The following is a 26,137-nucleotide window of genomic DNA, read 5'->3' on the forward strand; positions in this document are numbered from 1 at the left end:
GGGGGCTCACGGGTTCTGACCCCACAGTGAGTGGCATGGACACCAACCCTGCTGTCTTCAGAGCTCAAAGTTACAACATTAGAATCCTTGATTGGGACAAACGGAAGACATCAGCGAAAAGGCCACTGACGCAAACTCAATGGGCTTTTCCCAAGTGACTCAAATGACTCAGGTCTGAGGCGCTCCTTTGCCCTGCACTGCATAAGCATTTAAATGGCTGGGTCTGCCTGGCTGCCGGTGGCCCTGGCCTTGAGCAGGTAGAGAGGAGAGGCTGCTTTCATCCATTAAAGGCATTTTGCATTTGTGACATGCATACCCATCCTCTTAGAAAAATAGCACAGAAGAAAAAAGCAATCAAAATAGGAGCCCAAATTTCTTATTAGATTCAACAGACCTAAAAATTACTCCATCAAGTTGGTATAAACATTTCTAAATGCTTTCAATTTCCGTACTTATCTTGTTCGGGAAGGCTAATGCCCGCTGCCCGGCATCACTCCCAGCTCCTCCTGCGAACGCACTGCCTGACTGAGGCCTGCAGGCTCCTCGGCTTCTGGAACCCTGTTGGCGGGGGCACGTCTGGGCTCCCCTTCCCAACCAAACCAGGCCCAAGGTGCTGGGAAGTGATCTAGATACTGCCAGGGTCACAGGATAATGAGTCAGGACTGCGACTTCCCTTTTGACCTTTCCCCTGAACCTTTCTAGACTTCCTTCCCCAGCCCTAGGAAAGAGCTTTACCAACTAAGGAGAGCCAGTGCTCCTTATCATGGCCCACAGACATACCTAACTGAGCTTCACCTGAAGTCAATACTAGGGGGCTGCAAGTTCTTTCACTCATTTGTTTATTCATCCAGGCACCTCTGTAAGCACTAAGAAAACAAGGTGATTCTAAAAGATTCCTGCCTAAAGTAGCTGACATCCTAGCATCAAAATGGTGTCAGAAAGAAAGGCATCAGTCTTTTCAAATGCAGCCCGGGTGGCTCAAAGATCGATTTTCAGATATACAATCAGTTAAACCGGAGATCTAACCCTCAGATAGAAAAGGCTAGACCCACTAGGAAGGAAGGAAATTTACCAGAACTTACTTTAATAGAATGTGTAGAAGGAACTGTTGCAGAGTTAGCCCCCGAGGTTTTTCTGATCTGTGGTCCCCTTTGCCCATGAGTTTACAGTCACAGAGAGCGGGCAGGGGTGGTGCATCACTTGTCTAGATAAAGTGAGTACTAGGGGATCCCGAAGATAGTTCCTCTGTAATAATTTCTTGCGGGACCAAGGCAGCAAGGAGTACGGTCTCACTGATAGATGAGGACACTGCGGCTCAGAGGGATGGGTGGCCTGCATACAGATTTAGGGACCCAGCCTGCTCTGGATTGCCCAGAGCAGAAACGGGCCCTCAAGCAGGAAGAGACAAAGTCTGACTTACAGAGGAAATAAACCCTGGGGTAGGAGAAAGGCTTTCGGCCCCTCAGTTTCTGGGTCAAGAAGGTCTGGCTGGGCTGGGCTGGCTAGGGTGGGTGGGGCTTCCCTGGCAGGCTTTGGGCTGAGTCCCTCCTACCTGGGCCCCCATTGGGTCAGTGGCTTCTGCCACCCTGCCAGTGAGGGACAAATCGGAAGAGCTGTTGATTTTTCTCCCTTGGCCATTCAGAATCCCTTGGCCACATAAATACTGAGAAAGCCCCTGCTGTCCCCTCACTTCTTCTCTGGACTTGGCCCTGGGCTGTCCTAGGGGTGCTCAGGGCCATGGGGGACCTGTTTATATTCGGGCTGGCCATGTGCATAGGCTATGGCACCTTCAGTGCCTCTGCCTGGTAAGTCCTTGCCCCCACCCCTCACCACCCCCACCCCAAGGGAGCCCTCATTGTCTCAACCCTGCCCACCGTCACATTTTTTTCTCTTTTTGCTAGGTCAGTGAACAATTTCCTGATGACAGGTCCCAAGGTAGGATGGTCTCTGGCTCCTGTGTTAACCCATATAGGTTCCTAAGGGACATTTTAGGGAAAGGAAAAGAGGGCAGTGCCAAGCCCCCTCCCCAGAGGCAGTGCCAGGCCCCCTCCCCAGAGGAACCCATGCTTATTCCTTATTGGAGAGCTAGACCACTTGGCCCCGGCCTGCTCCCCCACCCCAGACGACCTGAGCTGAGCTGGGGGAGTGGGTGCTCACAGTCTTTTTCTCTTTTTCAGGCCTATCTGACCTACACTACCAGTGTAGCCCTGGGCGCCCAGAGTGGCATCGAGGAGTGTAAGTTCCAGTTTGCTTGGGAACGCTGGAACTGCCCTGAAAATGCTCTCCAGCTCTCTACCCACAACAGACTGAGAGGTGGTAAGTGTCTGTCTAAGAGGGTATGTGTGCTCAGAGGTGGGCTTGTAATACATGTGTATGCATATAAGTGTGTATGTATATATGTGTGTGTGTCTGCCTATGCCTCTAAGTGCAGTATAGGTATGTACACAGTATATGTGCTTAGTAAATGAAAAAATTACCAGTGATCCGCTGACCTGCCACTTCCTTGCTATGTGACCTGAGTGAGTTATTTCCCCTCTCTCAATTCCAGTTTTGTCATTTGATCATGAAGTCTAGCTCTGGTATCATAAAGATTGGATCAAGTAGATACAAAGGTATCTCTATACAAATGTAAGATATTACCATATTTTATGAATGCATGCCTATATTTATATACACTTACCTTGCACTGATTTTCATGAAATAAAAATGGAGAAAGGGCCGTGTTAGCAGTACCTGAGAGAGTCTCCCATCTGCCCAGCTGTCAGAATCCCCCAAAAAGAAAAGCTGAGTGATCACACTGAGCTGTCCCTGTGGGATGTGTGTGTGTGTGTGTGTGTGTGTACATGTGTACTCATGCAGCTGTTTGTACCTCTAAGCAGTAGTTTTCATAAAAATTGTTTATGTAGAAACAATAGAGAGTTTCTAGAGAAGAGTTGGAAGCAGGGAGTAGAGGGGCTGGAGCAGAAAAAGTATCATGCTGTGGGACATACAGACACAGTATAGAATAGGGAGCATGTAGAAATGAAATGTGACAATGTTCCTAAAGAGTTGAGTAAAGTTCAAGAGCTCAGTAGGTGGTAGCCCTGATCATTATTATCGCGTGGCTCCAGCTTCATGGCCAGAGTGACAAAAAGAACGAAAATCATCATCAGTGGCCAGTGGACAGAGAGGGCTCTTGGCTGGACTGCTGGGGAGCAGAAGCCCAGTCCCAGCACCACAACCAGTGAGGAAGTGATCTCGGCTGCATCACTCTATATCTCTGGGTCGTACTTTCCCCCTTTGTAGCCTGGGGATACTCATTCCTGCCTGGATAAATAAGGACCCAGGGGAGACAGACATTATTTTCTTCATAGAAGAGCGTTCTCTTAAACCTAAAGGGGGCAGGAGGTAGAGGAGCGAAACAGCATTGTTTTTCCAAAGCCTATGCATTCGGTCATCAAGGTCCAAGTTTCCAGTCCCCTTTTTCTCTCCGAAGCCACCAGGGAGACTTCCTTCATTCATGCTATCAGCTCTGCTGGAGTCATGTACACCATCACCAAGAATTGTAGCATGGGAGATTTTGAAAACTGTGGTTGTGATGAATCAAAAAATGGAAAAACAGGTGTGTTGGGATCTCTGATGGGGCTGGGAGGAGGTGAGGGGCTGCAGAGCTCAGCGCAGACCAGAGTCATTCAGGGAAGGCTGAGAAATACAGTTCTTCAAACCCCTAGACTCCAGAAGCTCCTTGTTTTGTGGAAGCTCAAGGACCTGGACTCCTCTGAGAGTTGAGCCTAGGTCCATGAGTCCAGGGTCTAGCAAGTGAGCCCTGAGCTCCAAAACTAATGAGGACTCTAGGATTGAGGAGGCTAAAGAGAGTAGGAAGCCAATCCTGGTGTTTCAAGCTTGGAATGGTTGTCTGTAATCCATAGCTAGTTGTGGGCCAGCTAAGAGACTTAGACAGATTTATCACTAAATGTGGAAGAAGGTGACTCTATAACAAAATTATTGTAGACTAACAGAACAGAATCCCAGAATGTCTGAGCTGCTCTGAACCTCTGAGATCATCTAGTCCAGACCCAGCATTCCTACCTTTACTATAGGGGAGAAACTAAAGGCTAGAGCTGGGAAATGCCTGAAAGGTGGGCAGTTGACTATGGGATCAGGACTTATCCCACCCACCCCCATCACCTCCATATCTCTGTCTCACTTTCAGCTATGGCTTTACAAACTCCTAGGGTTCCTGGGGTTGGTTTGGCTCAGTCGGCCATAATGACCATGACTCTTTCTCTGGGACTGAGCAGGTTGCATATACAGAGCTTATTCTTTCCTTATTGTGTAGGAGGCCACGGCTGGATCTGGGGAGGCTGCAGCGACAATGTGGAATTTGGGGAAAGGATCTCTAAACTCTTTGTGGACAGTCTGGAGAAGGGGAAAGATGCCAGAGCCCTGATGAATCTTCACAACAACAGGGCAGGCAGGCTGGTGGGTATCAGAGCTGGCCAGTGAGCCATCAGGCTCAGCATGGGTATCAGTCTCACATCTACACAGGCCTTCTCCACTTACCAGGAGCTCTCTCATACCACATGTTTCACCCTCACACTACCCAGCAGGACCAGGGTTACCTCCATTCTCTGGATAATGAAGCCAGTTAAGTCTGAGCCAAGTGGCTTTTCCAAACAACACAACTGCAAAGCATCAGAACCAAGCAATGAATGCAAACCTTGGAGCTCCCTCGTCACTAAACCCTTTGCTCAGGCCCCTCCACAGGCTGGCTTGGGAGAACACAGACCAATGCAGTATCAAGGCCTTCATTCCTTCCATGACTTAAAGTTTTAATTACTTCAACTGCATCTCTGAGAAATTAACTGGACTCTATTGTACAGTCTTATGTCGTAAGGTCTGTCTAGACTATCAGGGGTTGGAACTGATCTGGGCTCCTTTGAAGGGTCTATTCTTTCCCCAGGGTTACAAACCATCTCCAGGCTTTTGTTGGGTAGCAGTTTCCAGGGCATTCTGAACTCAAATTGGGAAAAATGCTACACTCAGAGCCAAAATCATAGAAATTTTCCTGTGACCTGGATGTCCTGGTTGGAAGGGTAGGGGGGAGAGGTATTCAAGGCAGTTACAACCACTGGTTACCTTGGGATTGGGGGTTCAGATCTGAGGAGTTTCCTTCCCTCTGGGAGAGGGCTTAGAGGACAAACCCAAACCACCACAAATACCCCAGCCCCCAGCTTCAAGACAAAAACAGCAACAATGATCTTATTTTCCTTTATACTTTACAAAGCACTTTCTTGATCATTATTTTATATGACTATTATTTTCATTGGCCATATAGAGAAAAAACCCATGTGTGATGGAGTGGGGCCTAGAACTTAGGTCTCCCAACCCCAGCCACCTCTCAGCCTTGCCTGGCTTCATCAGAATCACCCAGGAGAGCTCTAAAGTTACCCGTACCAAGGCCCTTAACCTCCTGCACATCTAGTTGGGGATATCAGAGGCAGGGCCTGGGAATGAATATTTTCATGAGCTTGCCTGATGGTTCTTATGCTCCTCTGAAGCTAATAAGCACAACTCTAAAATATTCCGTTTAATTGCCAGCCCATTCTCTCTCTCTCCCCGAAGGCAGTGAGAGCCACCATGAAGAGGACCTGCAAATGTCACGGCATCTCGGGGAGCTGCAGCATTCAGACGTGCTGGCTGCAGCTGGCTGACTTCCGGGAAATGGGCGACTACCTAAAGACCAAGTATGACCAGGCGCTGAAAATTGAGATGGATAAGCGGCAGCCAAGGTCTGGTAACAGCGCTGAGGGCCACTGGGCGCCCACCAATGCCTTCCTTCCCAGCGCAGAAGCTGAGCTGATCTTCCTGGAGGAGTCACCAGACTACTGTACCCGCAATTCCAGCCTGGGCGTCCATGGCACAGAGGGTCGTGAGTGCCTGCAGAGCAGTCACACCCCTTCCAGGTGGGAACAACACAGCTGCGGTCGCCTGTGCACCGAGTGTGGCCTGCAGGTAGAAGAGAGGAGGACGGAGGCCGTCAGTAGCTGTAACTGCAAATTCCAGTGGTGCTGCACAGTCAAGTGTGACAAGTGTCGGCACGTGGTGAACAAGTACTACTGCACGCGCCTCCGGGGCAAGGGCAGCGCCCGGTATCACCCACGAAAACTCACTTGCTCAGTTGCATGAGGACGGAGAAAGTAGATCAGAAAACAATGAGAAAATCACAGGGTTGGCCTACAGTCTTCATGATCTCTGATGTAAATGGGGAAATGGAGGCCCAAGATTATGCAGCACGCAAAAAAGAAAAAAGCCAAAATCAGAACAAAGGGGAATGAACTCCAACCCAAACCTACAGCTCCCCACTCTTCTCGTATGCAGCCCTTCCTCTAATCGTTCCTCTTGAGTCCCTGAGGGAAAATTATCTTGTCCAGCCAGGCTCCTTCAAAGAATAAGCCTCCTATGGAACCTGGTTGCCCACTGAAACCGAATTTAAACCTTGGACTCAAACTGAATTAAGACTTTTAATTAAAAAGATTCCCCCCAGATAACACCAAACAGATATTCATAGAAGAATTTAGAATTCTTTTGGATGCATGTGTCCGAGGGCTGCCTGACCCATGTCAGCTTGTACACATGCGGTCAGAACTTTAGATACTGAATCCTGCTTGGTTGGCCTGGAAAGGAACCTACAGGATTCCTCTTCCCACCGCAAATCTGAGAGTCATAAGGCCTGAGAAACAGAGCAAAGTTTCTGTACGATTACACAACAGGGCAAAGAAAATCTTAAAAGTCTCCTCCACAAATTGCAGTGGGAAAGATTTAGCCCTCAAATAAATAACCTCAATGTGTCCCACCTGCCAAGAATAAAAATTCTAATAAAAATCTAAGAGGCAAGCAAGGAAAGAAAGCCAGCTCTTTCATATCAACTAGTGAGTTTTATATTCCTGTGTTTCTATGTTTTTATGTCTGACTCGTGACTGAAAATTTTTTAATTGAAGCTATGAGCTATTTGTGTCTGTCAGTATGTTTGATGTATATTTTCCTACCTCCAAATGGTAATACCAAATTAACATAAAAATCCTTAAAAGAGCTCTATTCACATTACGTAAAAATAAATAAGTGCTTATATGTAAATTAATACTTCTAAAGTCCCAGAAATTAAGAAAACTGAATATTCTAATACTTCCAATGTAAAAAGAGCATTTGTAGAACTAAATCCAAATGTTTTAAAAATCCAAGTGCACAAAATCTAGGTAAACCTTTGGTAAACAGGGCTAAGTTTAAATACTGTTAGTTAAATAAAAACAGCTATGTCTTCTGAGGTGTCAATGTTAAGTACAATGCAAACATACAATTTTAGTCTACTTGAGAATGTTCTTCCTAAATTTATATAGATTTACTAACCAAGTAAACTAGCAACTAGCGTAATAACTACTAGATGTTTAAAATGATGAAAAATGTAAAGCTGTGTTTAAATTATTATCCTGACAAACTTTATTTCAAGGGTTATTGTGTTTTATAGGATGACAGCTTCCAAGAACTTTTTGGGAACTTAAATGTGTAAGGTATATAACAGGAAGTGTTAAGGAAAAAGAGTAGTTTTGTCCTATCATAAATTGACTGGGTATTACAGAATGAGAAACAGGAAAGTGTAGGATAAAACCTAAATGGATATAAAGAATTGTTGAATGTTTGTGGAAATAAATTTTATTTTTCCTGATCAACACTGACTAAGATTTAATAGGCCTATTTATAAGGTTTTTTGAAGCGCTTTCCTACCAAGCAGTATATTAATACAAAACTGGAATTTGTTTTTTTCTCTATTAAAATGATGAAATTTTCATAGAACATTGACCTGCTCTTAGTGAGAGGTTATAAAAGTTTTTTTCATAACCATCTGAGTAATCTGCCTAAAAGGTAAAGATGCTATGTCATATCAGAATAATATCCTCATTGATATTTATAGACCTTATCATTCTTTATTGTTTAAGAGAACAAGTTTTCTCACTTTTAAAATAATTGTTTGATTCCTATTTTTTATAATCATGTTATTTCCTACATTTACTTTTAAAATCTTTCATTGTCCCTTTGGTTAAGGAGGTAAACAACTATCGTTTATCAGTAACCCATGAACCTATATAGCCAAATGTTCAAACCTCCTGACAACTTTTAACATCTTACCCCCTCAAAATCAAACCCTAAAAGATATCTTTTTTTATTTCAAACTGTCTTTAGGATTTTCCAGAGGGCCATTAAAAAGTGCAACAAATTTGTTCTTTTACCTATAAAAAGAGAGGTGCTAAAAATAGTTCAGTTCATTTGATATGTTATGAGTTGCATGGGAAAGTGTTGTTAAATTAAAGGAGATTTTTCTAACCTGCTGTTAAATTTTTATATTGTTACTCATATAAATATTTAGAGATTATATATATTTCTAGAGATTTGACAGTATTCTCACTGTCCATGATGTGTCCTGATACTTATCTGCATAATATTTGGCAACAGTAGAGTGTTATTGATCATAATTTTAGATATTCTTAAAGAAAATATTGCATGCCAAAAAACCGAGCAAATTTCCTTGTCAGTACATTGTTTTACTCTGATGCTTCTCTGAAAATGCTTGCATTTAGCTACAGGTCAAAGCTTCATCTTCAGCAAAAATAAAAAGTGGGGGTGGTTGGGGATTTTAAACAAAACAAGGTAAGTATATAAATCATGTTCCACCTGTCAATTAACATAACCCTGGAAAAAGTACAAAGAAGGGGCAGGGTCAAATACTTCAGCCAACAGGGCCCTTTTGGACATCTTCAAATGGGCTTTTTATACAGCTTCCCCCTTCATATGAATATGTCCTTGTTATCATATGTCTAATTTTCTGGGCAGATAGAGGTTTTTCACAAAACCTCAAAGTAGCTAAAAAAAACTATTAGACTTTTTTTTCTCCATCTGGGGAATTCCTGCTATTCTCTCAAACAAGAGGGGCTCCCAGTTTACTGGAACTGTAATCAAAGAATTTTGCAAGGTCTTAGCTACCAACCAAATGCTTCTCTGTCCCTACCTTCTTCATTTGTCAGGAAAGGTAGAAAGAACAAATGTTCAGAACTCAAGAACAGTAAGATAATGAATCTGTGTTGTTTTAAGCCATGAGGTTTGTGGTAATTTTTTACAGCAGCGATAGAAAACAAATACAACGTAGTAATGCAAATAGTAGCTTAAATTTTACAATTCAATGTAATATGATCAGTGTAAACAATAAACAGAACTACAGTTTTGTTTTGCTTTTTAAAAAAGCACAAATGGTATTTAAAACTTAAATTAGCTAAAATATTTTAATCTCTCTCTCTACCTTGGCCTAGAGTTCTTCCTTTAGATTTGACGGTCATAAGATCTAGCCTGTTACAAAAACACTGGCTAACCTCCTATGAAATTATATTGGGGAGAACTTATTTCCTCTAGTTCACCAGACTCCAACTTAAAACAATATGAAATTGTGAATTATTATAAGGGATTAATTGCATTTACCCAGTTCCACCTGTCACAGCTCTAGGCTGCCTTTTCCAAGATTCCTCTACAGTGAACTCTACATGACCTTCAACCCAGAGACTTGATACTCTGGAAGAGATATCAACAAAAGACTGCTTTAGAATCTAGGTGGAAAGGACCTAATCAAGTCTTACTGACCACCACTACAGCAGAAAAACTACAGGGAACTGACCCCTAACGGCATTTGATGTAGGCAGCTTCTACTCAAGATATTAGAGCAGTTAGATGATGCCTAAGAGCACAGCTCAAGATACACCTGAATTTCCTTATCTTACCCCCGTCTCTGCCTTTTTACCATCTGCCTAAATATTCCCTTATATATACTGTACTCCTTAAAAGGCCCAGTTTCCCAATAATACACCATCTTCACCATAATTTTCTTTTATTTACTTTTTATCCTATTTTTGCCCTGGGTACTCCTATCTTGAACACAATTCCTTTGTCCTTCTAGCACACCATACAGCAAGTGAAACCAATGAGAGTAACTGCTGGGTCTGTGCACATCCGCCACTTAGTCCCAAAGCTGGAATTCCTCTAAGTCATCCTCCTTTCACTTGTAGACTTGGCTGTGACAAAAAACATCCGATATACCCAATCTAATCAGACAGATCTCCTTTTAGGAGTGACTCCACACTGCTAAGACGGGTCAGGATGTGGTCTTTCTAACCTAAGGAATGTGGTAGTTTCACTAGAAGCCAGAGAGATAAAAATCACCACCCTGTAGAACATGGTAAATATTCAGCTTCTATGTAGCAAGACACCTTTTATTTTCATGAGCCAGGAGCACACTGTAGAGGCCCGAGCCATTTAGAGATACCAATTTTCTCCAGCCACCCCTAGATTTTAATAATATAAGAACTCATACCATTCAAAGCACAAATTTCTGGTGGGCTGAAGGGTCTGGTAAAGGAAATTATTGGTTAAATGGTATTAAGATCTCAGATAACAATGAAGACAATGATGGTTATGATTCTCCTTTTGGAGTTTATACCCAATTATATCTCACTCCTTGAAGGCAAGACATACCCTTCTTAAGCCCTTCAAGGACATTATTTTCTATGTGAACACAAGACATACAAAGTACTACCCATAAATTATATCAATTTCTGTTATATATGTGAACACAAGACATACAAAGTACTACCCATAAATTATATCAATTTCTGTTACATAGCTTATGCTGTTTCCCAAATGGCTATTTATGATATGCTTCCAAAGGGAGAATTATAAATATGAAGGCTTGTGGTGGTTTGAAACTGTTTGAGCCCCAGAAAAGCATGTTCTTAAAGTTAATCCATTCCTGTGGGTTTGGATCCATTGTAAGTACAATCTTTTGATGGAGTACTTCAGCTAAAGTGTGACCCACTTCATTTCGAATGGGTCTTAATTTTCTTACTGGAGTCCTTTATAAAAGAATGAATTACACAGAGAGAAAGCCAAGGAAGCAAGCTGAAAGCAAGGAAACCCAAAAGAGATGGGAGAGGCGAACAGAAGCTGCCATGTGCCTTGCCATGGGACAGAGAAGTCCAGGATGACCAGTAGCCAATCTTCAGGAAGAAAGCACTGCTTTGATGATGCCTTGATTTGGACATGTTTCTTAGCCTCAAAGCTATAAACCTGTAAGCTAATAAATTTCCATGTTAAAGCCACACATTTCATGGTATCTGCTTTCAGCAGCATAGCAAATTAAAACAGGACTCTTAGGACCTCTTGTCATACTATAAAGACTTGTGAAGAGACTATTGCCAGACTAAGCACAGCTCTAGATCAATCATGGAAAAACCTATAACCCAGGCTAAACTCAGCGATGTTCTGTTCTTATATTGTTCCCCTTGGAGTTGGGACTATCTCTTACATTGGTATTGGAAAGGGTAGCTTTTGAACTAGAGAAACCTATCCCCTGCCTAGGGCAGGCCATCAGCTCACTGGCTGATGAAGTATTGGAACATTGAAAAATGATCCTACAAAACTGATTAGCATTAGACTATATTCTGTCTTCCCAAGGAAGAGTTGAGCGCTAGTGGGCACCTATACTCTGTATTTGTAAATGACAGTCAAGACGAAGCTTACCCAAAAGCAGTGGTAGCAGAAGCTCTTACTAGAGAAGCAACCGAATCAGCTTACATACCTTTCAAATCAGATTGGTCTGAGTTTCTTTCTGGTGGGCTTCTAATGTCATGGGGACCTTGACTCAGAGATGTCCTAACAGGGTCCCTCGTTATCCTCTTCATCAAATTCCTAGTATCTCTTATCCATCTTATCTCTCTACTCTTAAATGCTACTAGGCATCCATAATTCGACAAATGATTACAACGAAGGATACAAAAGCAGCGTGAATCGGACGGTGAAAATCTTGAACATCAGCTAACCTGTGAAATCAGCAGTGAAACACAGGAGACTTTTAGTGGTGAATGAGTGATTAAACATCTTTGGTCAAACTCTTATAATCAAGGGAATAACCAAAAAGGGGGGTGGGTAATAGAGAGAGAGCCCTAGGAACCCCTCAGAGCCAAAACGCCTTTGCCCTAACTCTTTAAATTCCCTCGTTTCCTCTTGCTTATCTTTTGAAATTTGAAATCCTCACCAAGGCAGCTGACCCAGATAGCCAATCAAGCTCTGAGTTTATTACATTTGAACCAACATAAACCTGCCCTAAACCCAACCCTAAGATAGACAAAACTTCGTCCAATCAATAGGAGTCACGCTAGCTTCCTTTATGTTTATAAAAACCATTTACCTGAAGCTACTTCCATTCTTACAAGTAATCTGGCTTCCTCTGTTGCAGCAAAACTTTGATGTCCCAAATAAAATGCTGTAATCTGTACACTTGACTCTGTAAATTTGATTTGAAAGGCAAGATTTGAAAGAAAAAACTATAAATTGTCTTTCAATACACCTGAGCATGCACTTTTGGAAAGTTTTCCCAGCCAGTGCCAGGGAAACCAGGACCCAACACAACCTAACTTCTCCAGCTCATAAACCACCGCTGGAGCCATGGAGAGGCGATGGTGGCAGTAAGTGAATAGGTGGCTACAACCTACCTAGACAAGTTCCCACAAGAAGATTCTCCTCACTGAGAGTTGTGAAATAATGCTGTTTTGTGGTTTCCCCAGATTGAGAACTTAAACTTCATTTTGCAATGAATGACTCAAGAATTATCCAGCTGGGACATTTTATTTCTGCCTTTGAAAACTTAAGATCAGAAAGAGAAAGGAAAACCCTATATCTGTATCCCAGTTATTTACAGGCTAAGGGGGAAAACTGGAAATATCCCACTTCCTGATTTCAATGCTTGACAGATGACAATACTGAGATCCAAGCATTGGTCAATACAAAAACAATCCAGACTCCTAGATTTCAAAGGTGTTATTTTAATGCAACCTAAGCCACTTGGGGAAGAAGGGAGCCCTTTGAACTTGGTTCACATTCAAAGTATGTTTGCTCTCTTAACTTGGGCCTCCTGGGGTGTCTGTACACCAAGGCCTGGGCTTCAGGGCAAGAGACTAGGGGAGTTGTGGATTCTACCTTCCTCATTTACACTTCTACACCTTTCACAGGTAACCTTGTGGGGAGCGAAGGTTTCCTATAAAGACAGCTCTGGGGGTTCAGGCGCTAGTCTTGAGAGTGTACTTTTCCCTCCCGACCCCTCTACCCTCACTCCTGTCTGCATAGGGCACACACCTGCAGGGAGGAATTAGGTCAGATATGTTGAAATAAAGCAAAATGAGTGATCACCAGGGGGAGTACAGGGTGGGGAACTCATTGTTTTAAATTAGAAAACAATTTAAATGTTCAACAGTAAGGTAAACCAGTTAAACCGTGGCTCTTTGATGGAATATTATTTAACCATTAAAATAATATTCTTGAGAAATATTTAATAACATGGAAAACATTCAAGATATAATTAAGTGAACATGGTAGATCTCAAAGCAGCACATTCAGGATGAACCCAATTTTATTTAAAAAATATAAAAATATTTGCCATCGTCTAATACCAAAATACAGTGGGTTTTGTTTTCTTTTTTGTGTTTTTCTGTATTTTCAAATTGTCTAAATAAATAAACATGCCTGTCACCAGAAAGAATAAATGTTATTTCCAAAATTCCAAAAGGGAATAATCAATCCTTTTTTTTTTCCTTTGAGTGAAAAGAAAAGTGAAATGTTCCTCTGGGAAGTTGGCATCTCAGGAGAGAAACTACAAGGAAATAGCTGGTCTCTATTACTTCCGGTGTGTTTAAAACTACCACAGATGCCAGAGACCAGAGAAATCCAAAAAAATGCAGTCCAAGTCAAGGATAGGGAGATTTCTTCTATCATCATCCCTCTGAGAAGGGTAAAAGGTACACTAAAGTTAATGGCAGAGGAAGAAAGAAGTGATGGGTTGGGGAGGGATGGATGGAGTGGGGTGAAAGGGGAAATGGAAGAGATACTCTAAGCCCAAAAATGTGAGGAAATAAGCAGGCAAAGAAAATATTTCCCTGGAGCACAAAGGAAAAAAAATTGCTTCCTGAGATTAAACATCAATAAGTATAGATGCCAAAGTACCAATCAGGAAACATGAGTGGAGATACTGTGCTGGGTGAATTTCTTCCCTTTCTTCCAAACCAAATCTCCATTCAAAGAACCCAGGCATCAGCTGCTTTGATATTGACCCCCAGGACCTTGCTGACATACCCAAATAAGCTTAGGGGGGATTTTCAGAAACAAAACCATCCCTGCTGCCCTATTCAAATGGCCATTCAAGGATAACAAGACTTGTGTTTGCTACATGGGCTTATTTCTATAGTTTTCACTACAGCAATGAGAATTCCATGAAAATTTTGCTTAATGCCCCAAAAGGCATGTAGACCCCTAGTCTTTATGCCTTCCGAGCCTCTCCCATCCTCATCCATCTTCCCCTATGGCAATCAATCACATCAACCAATCTTCCCACATGGGCCCTGGACCAGAAACTAAAGGAATTTAGATTTCTCTACATCCATCACCTTTCTGTCAGGGCTTCATTCCAAGGCATTACAGCGTCATTCAGATTCATTAGTTACAACTCCACACCCCTTTCCTCTTGGTCCTTCCATAGCAGGCTGGCTATCATTAAGGTGGCAGAACAATAAAACCTCCATGTTTCATAGGTTTAGGGTCCAAGAGAGGCAGAGTGGCCACAGTCTGATAGTGGATATTGAAAATCTGCTGAAAAGGCAATCGGCTCAATATGAAATCTATCCATGAGCCCCGCTCATTCCCATATTTCAGTAAGTCCAGGCATCGCATCATCTCATCTGAAGAATAGAAGCCTGTATTCCCTCAGTTTAGATTTAATAGGAAAATATAGTTACGCTGCCTAGGCCCCTATGAAGCTTTTTGCTTCCCCTCCTCCTCCACTTTTTCCTTCCCACATGACCTTTGATGTGGGCAGAATTAGGGACTCCTATAAAAACTTCTGCGACCTGTTCCCAGAGTTTCCTATGGTCTCCAGCCCATCTCTTCTCGTGCTAGTAGGTGATCATAGTGGTAAGAGGAGTTAAAGTGGAAAGGAAATAATTGAGTACTTAATGTGTCAGGTGCCGAATATACATTATCTCCTTCAATCCTCAGAACAATCTTCTTATTACTAAGATTAAACATGGAGAGATAGACTTAAACTCACACCTATACCTCATGAATACATCCTTTTTTCTTTTACCACTTACTCTGGGAAAGCAATTCCTAGCGACATTCTTTATCACCAGGAAAGCTTTGTAGAATGACTGTCATTCATATGCAGTGAAAGGTGTCCTTTCCCTCCCTCTTCTGTAAGGACAGTCACATTTCTCCGACCTTCTCCCTAGTGAAGAAACCTAACTTTTGACTTGTTAAGGCCCTCCTTAGAATGACAAAGCAGAGAGCCTGTCTCCTGCTGACTTGGAAGGATAGAATCCTGGTTCTCTGGGGAGTACTAGAAAAAAAATGGCTAACCATTATGGTCTACATTTGAGGTCAAAGTTTCAGGAGGAAATGTCAAAGGAGGGGTGTTTATTTGGGGGGAAAGAGGAAGGCAAAACAAAGCCCAGAGAAAGACTGCTTAATTTCTATTCCCAAATTTAAAAATGACTCACAATCCCATTGATGATAAAGATGCTCAGGTTGGGGATAATGAAGTGACAGCAAGGCCCAAAGCAGAGGCTTTAAGGAAAGGTTAAAGACCTTTGGATCAGAATAGAGCTCTAAAGCACCTAATCCTACTGTATTCCTTATCATGGGAGGTAAACTGGGCCTAAAGAAGGAAAGTGACCTGCCCCGAATCACTGAATGAGATAGCAGAGAGGATGAAACTAGGCTCCAGTGCCCTGGACACTCTCCACGGCTGTGCTCTGCTCACTCAGCCAGGATGCCCTTCTGAGGGAAGGAGAGCAAGTCATCAGGAAAGGGATGTGTGAGGGAATTAGGCCTCAGATGGTGTTTGGTAAGCAGGAAGTAGGGAGGATATGGTAAGATAAGGGGGATGTGAAGAGGCACATGGGTGGGAAAGGGGAATACCTGGTATTGTACAAGGTGCCCAAACTCCCATATTCCTCTCAGACTCTCAGGTCCCCATCGGGGTCTATGATGGGACTTAGTGACCTTGAGAAGATCCTCTGTCATTTCTTAGCCAGGAACTTCTTGCAATCTAGTTAATAGATCACTTGATCGAGCCACCTCCTTCTTAACAAAAGAGTTCCTAATCCAAGACCAAAGGAACAGGGGTACATTGTATACCCAGTTTCACAAGGCTGTCAGGGCAACCCCTACCAGGGACAAACTGTTAACCAGGAAGTTTGTTGCATGTCCACCCTGAACCATCACTGCCATAATCTTAAGTGTGTCAAAATTTCTATGAACTCTCATTATGGATCCAAGGTCTTCAAATACTCCTTTTCTCTAAGCTAATTCACTCCAGTATTTCACTAGTTCTTTCTTATATTCCTTTTCCTAGACTGTCTTCAAATGGGCTGACTTTGGATTTCTGTGAGGAGGAGTTAGAGGGATGTGAGCCAGATACCCTTCTCAAGCCCCGACCTTCATCATCTGCCACCTCCTTACTCTTCCATGTCTGAAGAATTATTCTTGGCTTCACAGAGTTCTGAAATGCCCCTGTTTGTATTTCTCCATAGCCCAAGTTCATTTCTAATCCCCTCAGTCTCAACCAAGTAGCCTTGATTCCATGCATTTGAATTAGCTCAGCTGGGACTGAGCCAAGAAAGTGGTCTCAATTGTCAAGGTCAAGGTCTCCCAGTCCAGGGGGCTTGCCATTGGGGGGTGGGGGTTGGGGTAGCAAGAGCACGAAAGTAACAACCAGGACACGTAATCCCATGACTCACAAGTGGGCACCTGAGGTCAGAATATTACTCTTGCTTCTCAACTGCTATTAACTCTGACCCTTATTTAGAGACGTCTGGTCTAGCTCTGCTTTATCTGTCAGGTTCTGCCTTGGCCTGGGGCCTTGTTCCCTCTTTTGGAACCTGGCTATACCCCAACTTCAAGCTCCCTCCAGACTTCTATATTCTCTGTCTTGTCCCAGAAACAGCCTGCTCCAAAACCTCTTTCCTGTCTGGGGTATTCAACTTTATCCTATTCTAGATCTTCCACTGATGGCTCCTTGCTGTGTTCATTAAAAACTGTTGCTACATCCCCACATTGACCCCAACTCTTCAACTGGTCCTTTATCCTCTTTCTAATTTTACTTGCTTGCCTACTCCAGGTTGGACTATAGTCAGTAACTTTACTACTACTGAAGAGTTCTTCACCCTTCCAACCACCCATTAAGGCTAGCTTGATATTTTCTAACCTAAAGTCACCTTAAACATTGTTTTCCCTCTCTTGCCTCCTCTGGAACTTCCCTTCCAAAAGTTCCCCATAATCTATAACTTTCTGTTTTAGTTTGCTAAAGCTGATGAAATGCAATATACCAGAAAAGGTTGGCTTTTACAATGGGGATTTATTAACTTACAGGTTTACAATTCTAAGGTCGTGGAAATGTCCAAATCAAGGCATCATTAGGACAATACCTTCTTCCTGAAGAAAGGCTGCTGGCAATGCAGGACACCTCTGTTCACATGGAAAGGCACATGGTGATGCATGGTGGTCTTTCTTTTCTCTCCTGGGTTTTGTTGCTTCCAGCTTCCAGCTTTCGTAGCCGCCTTTCTGGACTTCTGTGGATTTCTCTCTTTTAGCTTCTGTTTCTCTTAGTTTCTCTGGGGCCTTATAAAGAGGATAAAAAAGATACTCCGGTAAGAGGGTTGAGCCCCACACTGAAGCACACCCCAACTGAAATAATCTATTCAAAAGGTCTTGTCCACAATAGGCCTACACCCACAGGAAAGGATTAAAAGAACATGATCTATTCTGGGATACAAACAGCTTCAAACCATCACACCTTCTCTTCTGGCATGAGCCACTCTGCCTTCAGATGTACAAAGGTCTCACCTACAAAAAGGGGGGAAAAAAACCTCTCCTCCTGTCCTTTCTCTCATGTCCTTTCAAACCCATGCCCTGCTTCTTTTACCACCTAATCTCTTAAGTATAGAACCTATAATCAAGACTCTAATTTCCTTACACACTTTAATTTCTGGTCTTCTGTATCCTCCTCCTTCTAGCTCATAGAAATTGTTCTAATTCATCAATAACCAATGACTACAAAATCTTCCTGCCTTTGTGACAATTCCTTTTGGCTGCTCTTCTTCCTGATCGCTTAAAATGAGCTTCCCTTTAAGGTTCAAGTTAGGGCACACTTTCTTTTTGGCTCTCACCCTTGGAGAACTTATCTATTCTCAAATTATAGTTTTATATTTCTCCCACTGACTCCTAAATAGCCACCTCTGTGCAAGCTCTAGGCACTATAGCATTGATGTTTGGCCATTTCTACTTGGGTGTGAGGACTGATTTCCTCTTAGGACTTCCCTGTTCCCAATAATGGTCTGATGAAACTTTGAGTGACCGAAGCTTAATCTTCTAAATCATCCTTGACTTCTCCCTCTGCTCAACTTTCCATATTTAGACATCTTCCTTTGGTTTGTCTTGCAAATCTATCCCCTCCTTTCTGCTACCTTTGTCTTCATTCTGGGTCAATGTTATTTTACCTTGTATCTGAATTTTGCACCTACCCAATAATTGATCTTCTGCCTTTCCACTCTCTACCTACCACAAATGCTACCATATTTATATTAATAATACAGCACATTCAATTCATCATCCATTTGATTAAAAAATTTTTGTAACGTCATAGAGAGTAAAATCCCAATTCTTCAGCCTGGCATTTCAAGTCCCTAAACATATACTACCCTATAAGAGACCTTTTTCATTTCTGTCACTTTTATGAGTAATATATGAATGCGTTCTCATAAAAATTCAAACAATTCAAAAGTAAATAAGCCCAAACGTGAAATAATAGCCTTCATCCACTTCCTCCCCAGCCCACTGGCCTTCCTACCTCAGCCACAATAGGGCTGAGAAGTCTTCCTATTGGAGATAGGGCCATGTTACCCTTCTTGAAGCCCTCTGCAAACCCGTCACAGACTCTGTGTATGGTGAGTGGTTAGTGCTCGCCTATTAAATTGAATTTGCCTAATGATACCTCTCTGTGAGTGTATAGGTCATAAAATCTCAAAGCTAGAGGAGATCTTAGAAGTCATCTCCTACAATCCCCTCACCTTGCAAAAGAGGGAAAGCAATATGCTCAAGGTCATGTGGCTAGTTAGTGATCATGTTGAGGCTCCTGATTCCAAGTTCAAGTACCTCTAGTTCCTCTGCTTTGGACCAACCAGCTTGTTAGTGACTCAGAAAGGTAACTGATGGGGGATGAGGTGAATGTTCTAGGTGATATTAAAAGAAATAATAAAGAAGAAAAGAAAGCGAAGAATATATGAGGTTCCCAAGCACATCAATATCACTTAACCCCAAGGCAAAGGAAAGGTCCAGCCCACTGAGTGGCTGGCAGTGTCATTTATGGACATAGGCAAAACAAGAGGACCAGGTTGAGGCTAATGGGAAGATGGGAATCAAGAGTTCCATTTTAACATGTTAACTTTGGAATTTGAGACATTCGAGTAGAGATGTCAAGCAGGCTATTAAGTTTGGAAAATCTGGCTCAGTAAGTTAGAGAAGTTTGAGCTGGAGATGCAAATGTGGGAGTCCTCAATATAGAGATAGCGTCTGAAGTCATCGGAGTAAATGAGATCAGAATGAAGAGTAGGAAGTAGAGGGAAGAGAGCACAGATCCACATCCTAAGAGTCACCACATCTCCTCCACTGATGTTCACAAGTGTCCTACAAGGAAGCTAAGCATTGACCCTCTTTCTGATTCTGGAAAGAGATAGGTACAAACTTGCTAGCAACAAAGGGTGCTAGAAGGGGGAACAAATGAGATAACCTTTGTGGGGGGCCTCCATCAATTTATTCATTCACTGAATGCCTTCTAGGGTCAGAGAAGATGGTAGGTTCTAGGGACATAAAAATGAAGGCACATAGTCCCTCCAAAGCAAGAAAGAAAGCACACTCGTGCCCATATCAATGTGGTGTCGTAACCATTCTAACAGAGGTGCGTCCAGGGGCAATAGGGATAGGGATGAAAGTATTGAGGTCTGCCTGGCTCAGAAAGGAGGCACAGCTCGCCCAAGCAGTGAAAAGAGGTGACACTTTCAAGGATGCTCTGAGGACAGAATGGCTTTTCCTACCTTTGTTTGTTTGTCTCTGTTTTTGGTTTTGTTTTCAAATAAATCTTGTGCTTCCTAGAATAAAGGTAAAATCAGGACAGGTTGATGAGGGCAAAAAGGAGGCTTCCTGTTCTCTGATCACTGACGATAGAGAACAATCCTTTCCAATGAGCCTTAATCAATCAGGTGTGGGCTGTTGTGGGGGTGGGAGCTAGAGGAAAAAGTGGAAGAAGAGAGTGGTTTATTGCTGTTCACAAGAAAAGCAATAAAATACTTTGCCCTGAGCTGCATGAGGGTCATAATCTGTATGATAAGCTATCATTTAACATGAGGAGGAAATTGAAGTTTCATTTCCTGGCCTTTGTGGCACCCCTTGAATTGGGTTGATGACACCATTCAGTCAATCAGCATGAGGCCTGCCTTACTAATTTTGTTTTGCAAAACAAAGCCAGTCACGGTCAAACTCGGTTGGTCAATTCCATAGATTAACATGAGGCCCCAGGAAAACCAGGCAGCTGGGGTACCTGGCTGGGAAATGATGGGTTAATCCCAGGCAAGGCAGACAGGGACCGTCATCAGGTCTTTCAGGCCCCCGGCACCCTCCCATTCCCCACCCTTTCAAGAGCTTCCCACACTTGCCAGTGTCCTGGGGTTGACTCTAAATTATCTCCAGAGTTTGAATAACAGAGCCAGGCTCAGTATATGGATGCATTTCCTCACGGGGTCATATCACCCTCAGTCTCAGCCTGATTTCCTTCAACCCAAACTGGGTAACACCATGTAGTAGAAAGTGACCAGCCTGAAATGTTATCTGAACACAGGCTAGCAATGAACGACAATGATACATAATTTCTTTCAAATTCTGGGCTCCGATAGGAACGTAACTCACACAACACAAAGAAAATAGTGAGGATAAAATATTAAAGTTTTACTGGACAGCCAGGGAGGGCATTTCTTGTTGCCTCTATGGCTAAGATTTTAAAGGAGAATTATTGATTCTCTTAGAAGCCAATAGAAGCCCATTTCTGATTCCTCTCCACGTCAAAAGTTGCTGAAAAAAGGAGGCCACTTTAAAATAGATCACAATCTGGAGCTCTTCAAAGTTCCCAGTTAGCTGAGATAAATTCCTTTGTCTCTGTCTTTCTGAATTCAGATGTTTCTGATGAAAAAGAATCAACTTTCTTGTCTTGCTAGGTCCAATAAGACACAAAGACTATCAAAGAGCCAAGGAATTTGCACGTGATGAGGCGGCCTGAATGTTAAAGAGGGTCATGTTCCAAAAGGAGATTAAGGTCAAGTTTAATTTTAATTTTAGTTCCCTGAGGGTTGTCTTGCATTTTTCCAAAAGGCTTCGTTACTGCAATCTAATGTGACTATTGATATAATTTAATTTTTAGGAAATCATAAGAGGCAATTTGGTATTGTGGGAAATTGCTACTTGATTTTGCCATAGATTTGATTAAAATGCCATGAAAATAATTTTCTGAGCTTCAAAATCTTTATTATAAAAAAGGGAGGGCAGGCCACGGGGGCTCAGCAGGCAGAGTTCTTGCCTGCTATGCTGGCAACCTGGGTTGGATTCCTGATTTGCCTGCCCATGTGGAAAAAAAAACTGGGAGGATGAGGGGTGCAAGGGTAGTTCAGTGGTAGAATTCTTACCCACCATGTGGGAGACCAGGGTTCAATTCCCGGCCCATGCACCTCCAAAAAATAATAATAATAATTCAACAAACAGCGCTTCAATACTGGGATACTCAGGTGGAAAAAGAATGAAATGTGACCCCCACCATACAGCATACAAAAAAAAAAAAAAGGGAGAATGGATTAAATTGTGTTAGATATTCACAAAAGTTTTTTCAAACTCTAAAATTCTGTCCTAAAAGCCTCTATATTTCTCTCTCTTGGTCTTCATATGATGCCCCTTGTCAATTCCCATATAGAATAAACGAGATTATTACTGCTATCTAGAACAGTTTCTAGACAGATGTTCTTGATGCACAGATATCTATGGTTAGATTTTACTGTTTTGAATTTTGTACAGAAAGAAGTTTATTTGCATATTGTTTTTTAAAGAGTTTACTATTAAATTAGTAACACAAATAAGATTGCAGGTGAGAACTTTTTACTGCTTTAGGACATTTTTCAAGGGCTGCTTCTCAAGGGGCTATATGGCATAATAAGGGGCACTCTGGATGCAAGCCTAGAGCCTGAATCTAGGGGAGGGTCAGACTTTAGCTTGATGTGCCACCTAGGGTGTGTCTACTAGCACCCCCGAGCCCTGTTTGCTTCAACTGTGAATGGAAGGGTTGGGCTAGATAGTTTAAAATTAATTTGCAGGGCTGATTTTTTTTTTTAAGGCAGATACAAGTAAGTAGCAGTTCAGGTAAATAGAGGCACCAGTGCCTTTAATAAAGAGATGGGTGAAAAGGAGGCACTTTCTGAGTGATGAAGGAAGAGAACTTGTAACTGTTCAACACAAAAAGCAGTAGAATAAACTGAGTAAAACCTCAGGTTCCACTACACTGAATTATGTACAATAAATCCGCTAAACAAAAGAACTTGGTTTGCACAGAACGCTTAGTAGGGTCTGTGGGAGAAACAAGAAGTTTCCCATGTCTGTGAAAAAGCACCACGAAGTAGTAGAAAGGCTTTAGAGCCAAACAAATTGAGTTTACCTTAGGATTTTTGTGAGAATTAAATAAGATAACATAAGTGAAAGTACCTAGCACAGTGCTTGGCACATGCTTTGGTTTGCTGAAGCTGATCAAACCCAATATATCAGAAATTTGTGGCTTTTACAATGGGGATTTAGTAATTGACAATTTACCGTTTTTAGGCTGTGAAAATGTCCAACTAAAGACATCAGCAGGACAATACCTGGACTCAAAGACAGGCTGCTGGCATCTAGGACACTTCTGTTCACATGGCCAGATCTGCTGGTGCTTCTCTTCCAGGTTTTGTGCTTTCAGCTTCTGGCTTCAGTAGCTTTCTCTCTCAGCTCCCGAGGTGCTCCTCTGAATTCACCTCTTAGTTTCTGTATGTGTTTTATCCTCTTATAAAGGACTTCAACAAGAGAGATCAAGAACCACCCTGAATGTGGCAGGTCACATCTCAGTTGAAATAAACCAATCCAAAGGTCCCACCCACAATAGATCTACACCCACAGGATTAAGAGAGCATGGCTTTTTCTGGGGTAAATAGCTTCAAACTACCACAGCATATAATAGGTAACAATAGCTAGTAATCCTTCTATTAGTTATGGAAACATAATTCACATATAAATACATAAAAATACTAGAGGCAAATAGCTAACATTGACTGCTTATGCTGGGTTATCAGGTTCTGTTGGCACTTTTACATATATTATTATACTGAATCCTCACAACCCTGTAAGAGATATATTATCAGTACTGCCATTCTGTAGATGAGGAAATGGACATTCAGCGAGATTAAGCAACTTTTCTCACAGTTACTCTTAGGAAGTCATGGAGTTTTGGTACAAAACTTCTCTGCCACTTCCAAAGGCCAAATGCTAAGCCATTATACCACACTGCCCACTACATTATGTCGAGGGAGTACATTATTAAGTCCAGATAAATCAGCAATTAAACACGAGTCGTTCACAGGCACAAGAGACAAGCATGCATTAAAAAAAATCATAGGTGTGAGGTGGTATTTGGGAACTCTGTACTTTCTGTATAAACCTACAACTGCTTCAAAAAATAAAGCATGTTCAACAGAGAGAGAGAGAGAGGAAAAAAATACATAGAAAATTATCTTCTAGGCGAGGAGTTGTTCACCTAGAGAAGAGTGGCAGGAGGGTCTTTCGGTGTCTGATGACAGGAAGGGGCGAGGAGAAGAATGGCATTAGTGTAGCTAGGAATGAGCCAGGTCAGCAAATAGACCATTCTCCCTATATCAGATTCCATAAAGGCAGGTTCTGAGGAGATAAGGTTGAAAAGATAAGCAACGGCCAGTTAGAGGAAGCCTGAATGCCAGACTAAAAAATCTGAAAATTTTTTCCACCATATCAGGTACACCCTAGATGCTCAATAAGTCTGTTGACTGAGGATCAAAAAGCAGAGAGACTATATTCAAACCAAATTCCTCAACAGAGCTAGAAAACCCTCTCTTTTTGATAGAGACAGTACCCCTTCAACTTGAGTCCTCTGGCCAATTGAAGCAACAACAAATCATTGTAGCAAACGTTTTTAACTTCCCCTTTCTGTCACATGCTTCGTAACTTCACAGTAGCTTATATGGAGTTGAGGGGTATTCCAAACCCACTGATAAAAATGAAGGGGAAAGATAAAGATGGGAGCAGGAAAAAAGATGTAGAGACCAAAGAGAATAGAGCCATGGAGAGGGAGAACAGAAAAGCACTATAAAAAGATACGAGGGCATAGAAACCAGTGAAAAGCCAGCCCCAGGTGGCTTAGGAGAGCCTGGGCCAGGCTTCCGAGCTCAGTCAGTCCTGAACAGCCCAGAGAGGAGGGCATGTAGGGGCGCCCAGAACCCAGAGGATTCTGTATCCACATGAATCCACATGGATCCCCTAATATAATAGCACATATTTACTTGATTTAGGGTAAGTATTGTATTCCTCTCCACAAAGAACACAATGATTTCAGATGTAACATTTTCTCAAACCATCTGTGAGAGACACAAAGGAGCTCATGATGGTTTTCTATTATGTGTTGAAATTGTGGCTCTGAAAGGTGCAAACACACCAAGGTAAAGGCAGACACTAGCCTAGAACTTGGGAGTCTTACTAGATATAGTAATTCATTTTAACTGAGCTTTGAAAGACTGAAGCTGTCTAAAATTCTTCATCCAGGATATTTAGTCTATATCCAGTCATCGGTGGTTGGAAGTTTGGCTTGACTAACTCTTCCCAATCCATTTGCTAAATGATACATTATAAAAGCAAGAAGCACTTATTGCAGACCAACTACCTTGTATTGGTCCTTGTCTAACCATTTCATGGTACAAGGCAGTTTAAACCACTTACAGATGTTAAGGACTCCTAGAAATGCTCTCAGATTGGCAAAACCTAGAAATACAAGACAAAGTCCAGAGAGGTTGTCAATTCTGGCCCCAACGTAAAGGTCACCCAGAAGGATCTTTTACAATCCTAAGTAAGATAAATGTATTAACTCCTGAAATGCTTATTCTTATAAAATAGCCTCATTCTTGCCATCACATAGTTAATTTGTGCAGAAAAGTAACCAGCTCCTAATATATCGCTGAGAATGCTAATGAAGTAAGTTTAGTAAGGCCACTTGAAATTTTTAAAAAACCCTAACTTAAGATATCCAAAATCTGATGATAGTTTAAAGGGACATCTAGAAATTATGGTTTAGATCCACAACGTTGATAGTTTTTCCTTCAAGGGCTTAGCTCCTTTCACTTAAGTTGTCTAATTTATTGCCATAAAGTTGTTCATAATATTCCCTTATTGTCTTTTTAATATCTGTAGGCTCTCCAGAAATTTGATAGATGCTTTGGTAGACCATATGAAGTCATAATTTTTCCAAGGTGCATTCCTCCCTACCTCAGTCAAGAAATGCAAATGAGGCAAGTGGGGGGAAAAAAAAAAGAAAGAAATGTGTGGTTTCTTTTCTATGGTTCTAGTGATGGAGCTGTTGGTCAGATTAGCTGCCCATTTGTCTGCAAGCTGCCTTTTCCTCCCATTCCCAGCTCCCTGCCATCACAGTGCCCCTGCTGGCCAGGAAGCCTGAGGAAGGGGCTCCCTCTGGAGCTGATGTCAGTGGCACTTGGGAAGTGCTGGCAGGGGGTGGGCTATAAAAAACAATTTGGTTTGGGAACAAAAGGTATCAATCACAGCAGTGTCATTGACCCTTGATTTGAATGTGGGGAGAGAACTTTCTTGGTCACTGGAAGCAGGAAAGGAGCAGACATCTTTTTAGTGAGTCATTTCCCCTTTC

General features: G+C 42.2%; 1 protein-coding gene across 7 annotated transcripts in view; it reads left to right on the forward strand.

The window, feature by feature from the left end:
- Positions 1–6,908, forward strand: part of WNT8A (Wnt family member 8A) — a 103,238-nt gene extending 96,330 nt beyond the window's left edge. For all 7 annotated transcript variants that reach the window (XM_077138570.1, XM_077138566.1, XM_077138567.1 and 4 more), the window contains 5 exons: positions 1,902–1,935; positions 2,178–2,316; positions 3,476–3,601; positions 4,319–4,461; positions 5,605–6,908. In XM_077138570.1, the coding sequence (XP_076994685.1) occupies positions 1,921–1,935; positions 2,178–2,316; positions 3,476–3,601; positions 4,319–4,461; positions 5,605–6,168 (987 nt within the window). In that variant the 5' untranslated portion in view covers positions 1,902–1,920 and the 3' untranslated portion in view covers positions 6,169–6,908. The remainder of the gene's footprint in view (positions 1–1,901; positions 1,936–2,177; positions 2,317–3,475; positions 3,602–4,318; positions 4,462–5,604) is intronic.
- The last annotated feature ends 19,229 nt before the right edge of the window (positions 6,909–26,137 follow it).

The sequence above is a fragment of the Tamandua tetradactyla genome, chromosome 20 (genome assembly GCF_023851605.1).
Source record: "Tamandua tetradactyla isolate mTamTet1 chromosome 20, mTamTet1.pri, whole genome shotgun sequence".
NCBI classification, from domain to species: Eukaryota; Metazoa; Chordata; class Mammalia; order Pilosa; family Myrmecophagidae; genus Tamandua; species Tamandua tetradactyla.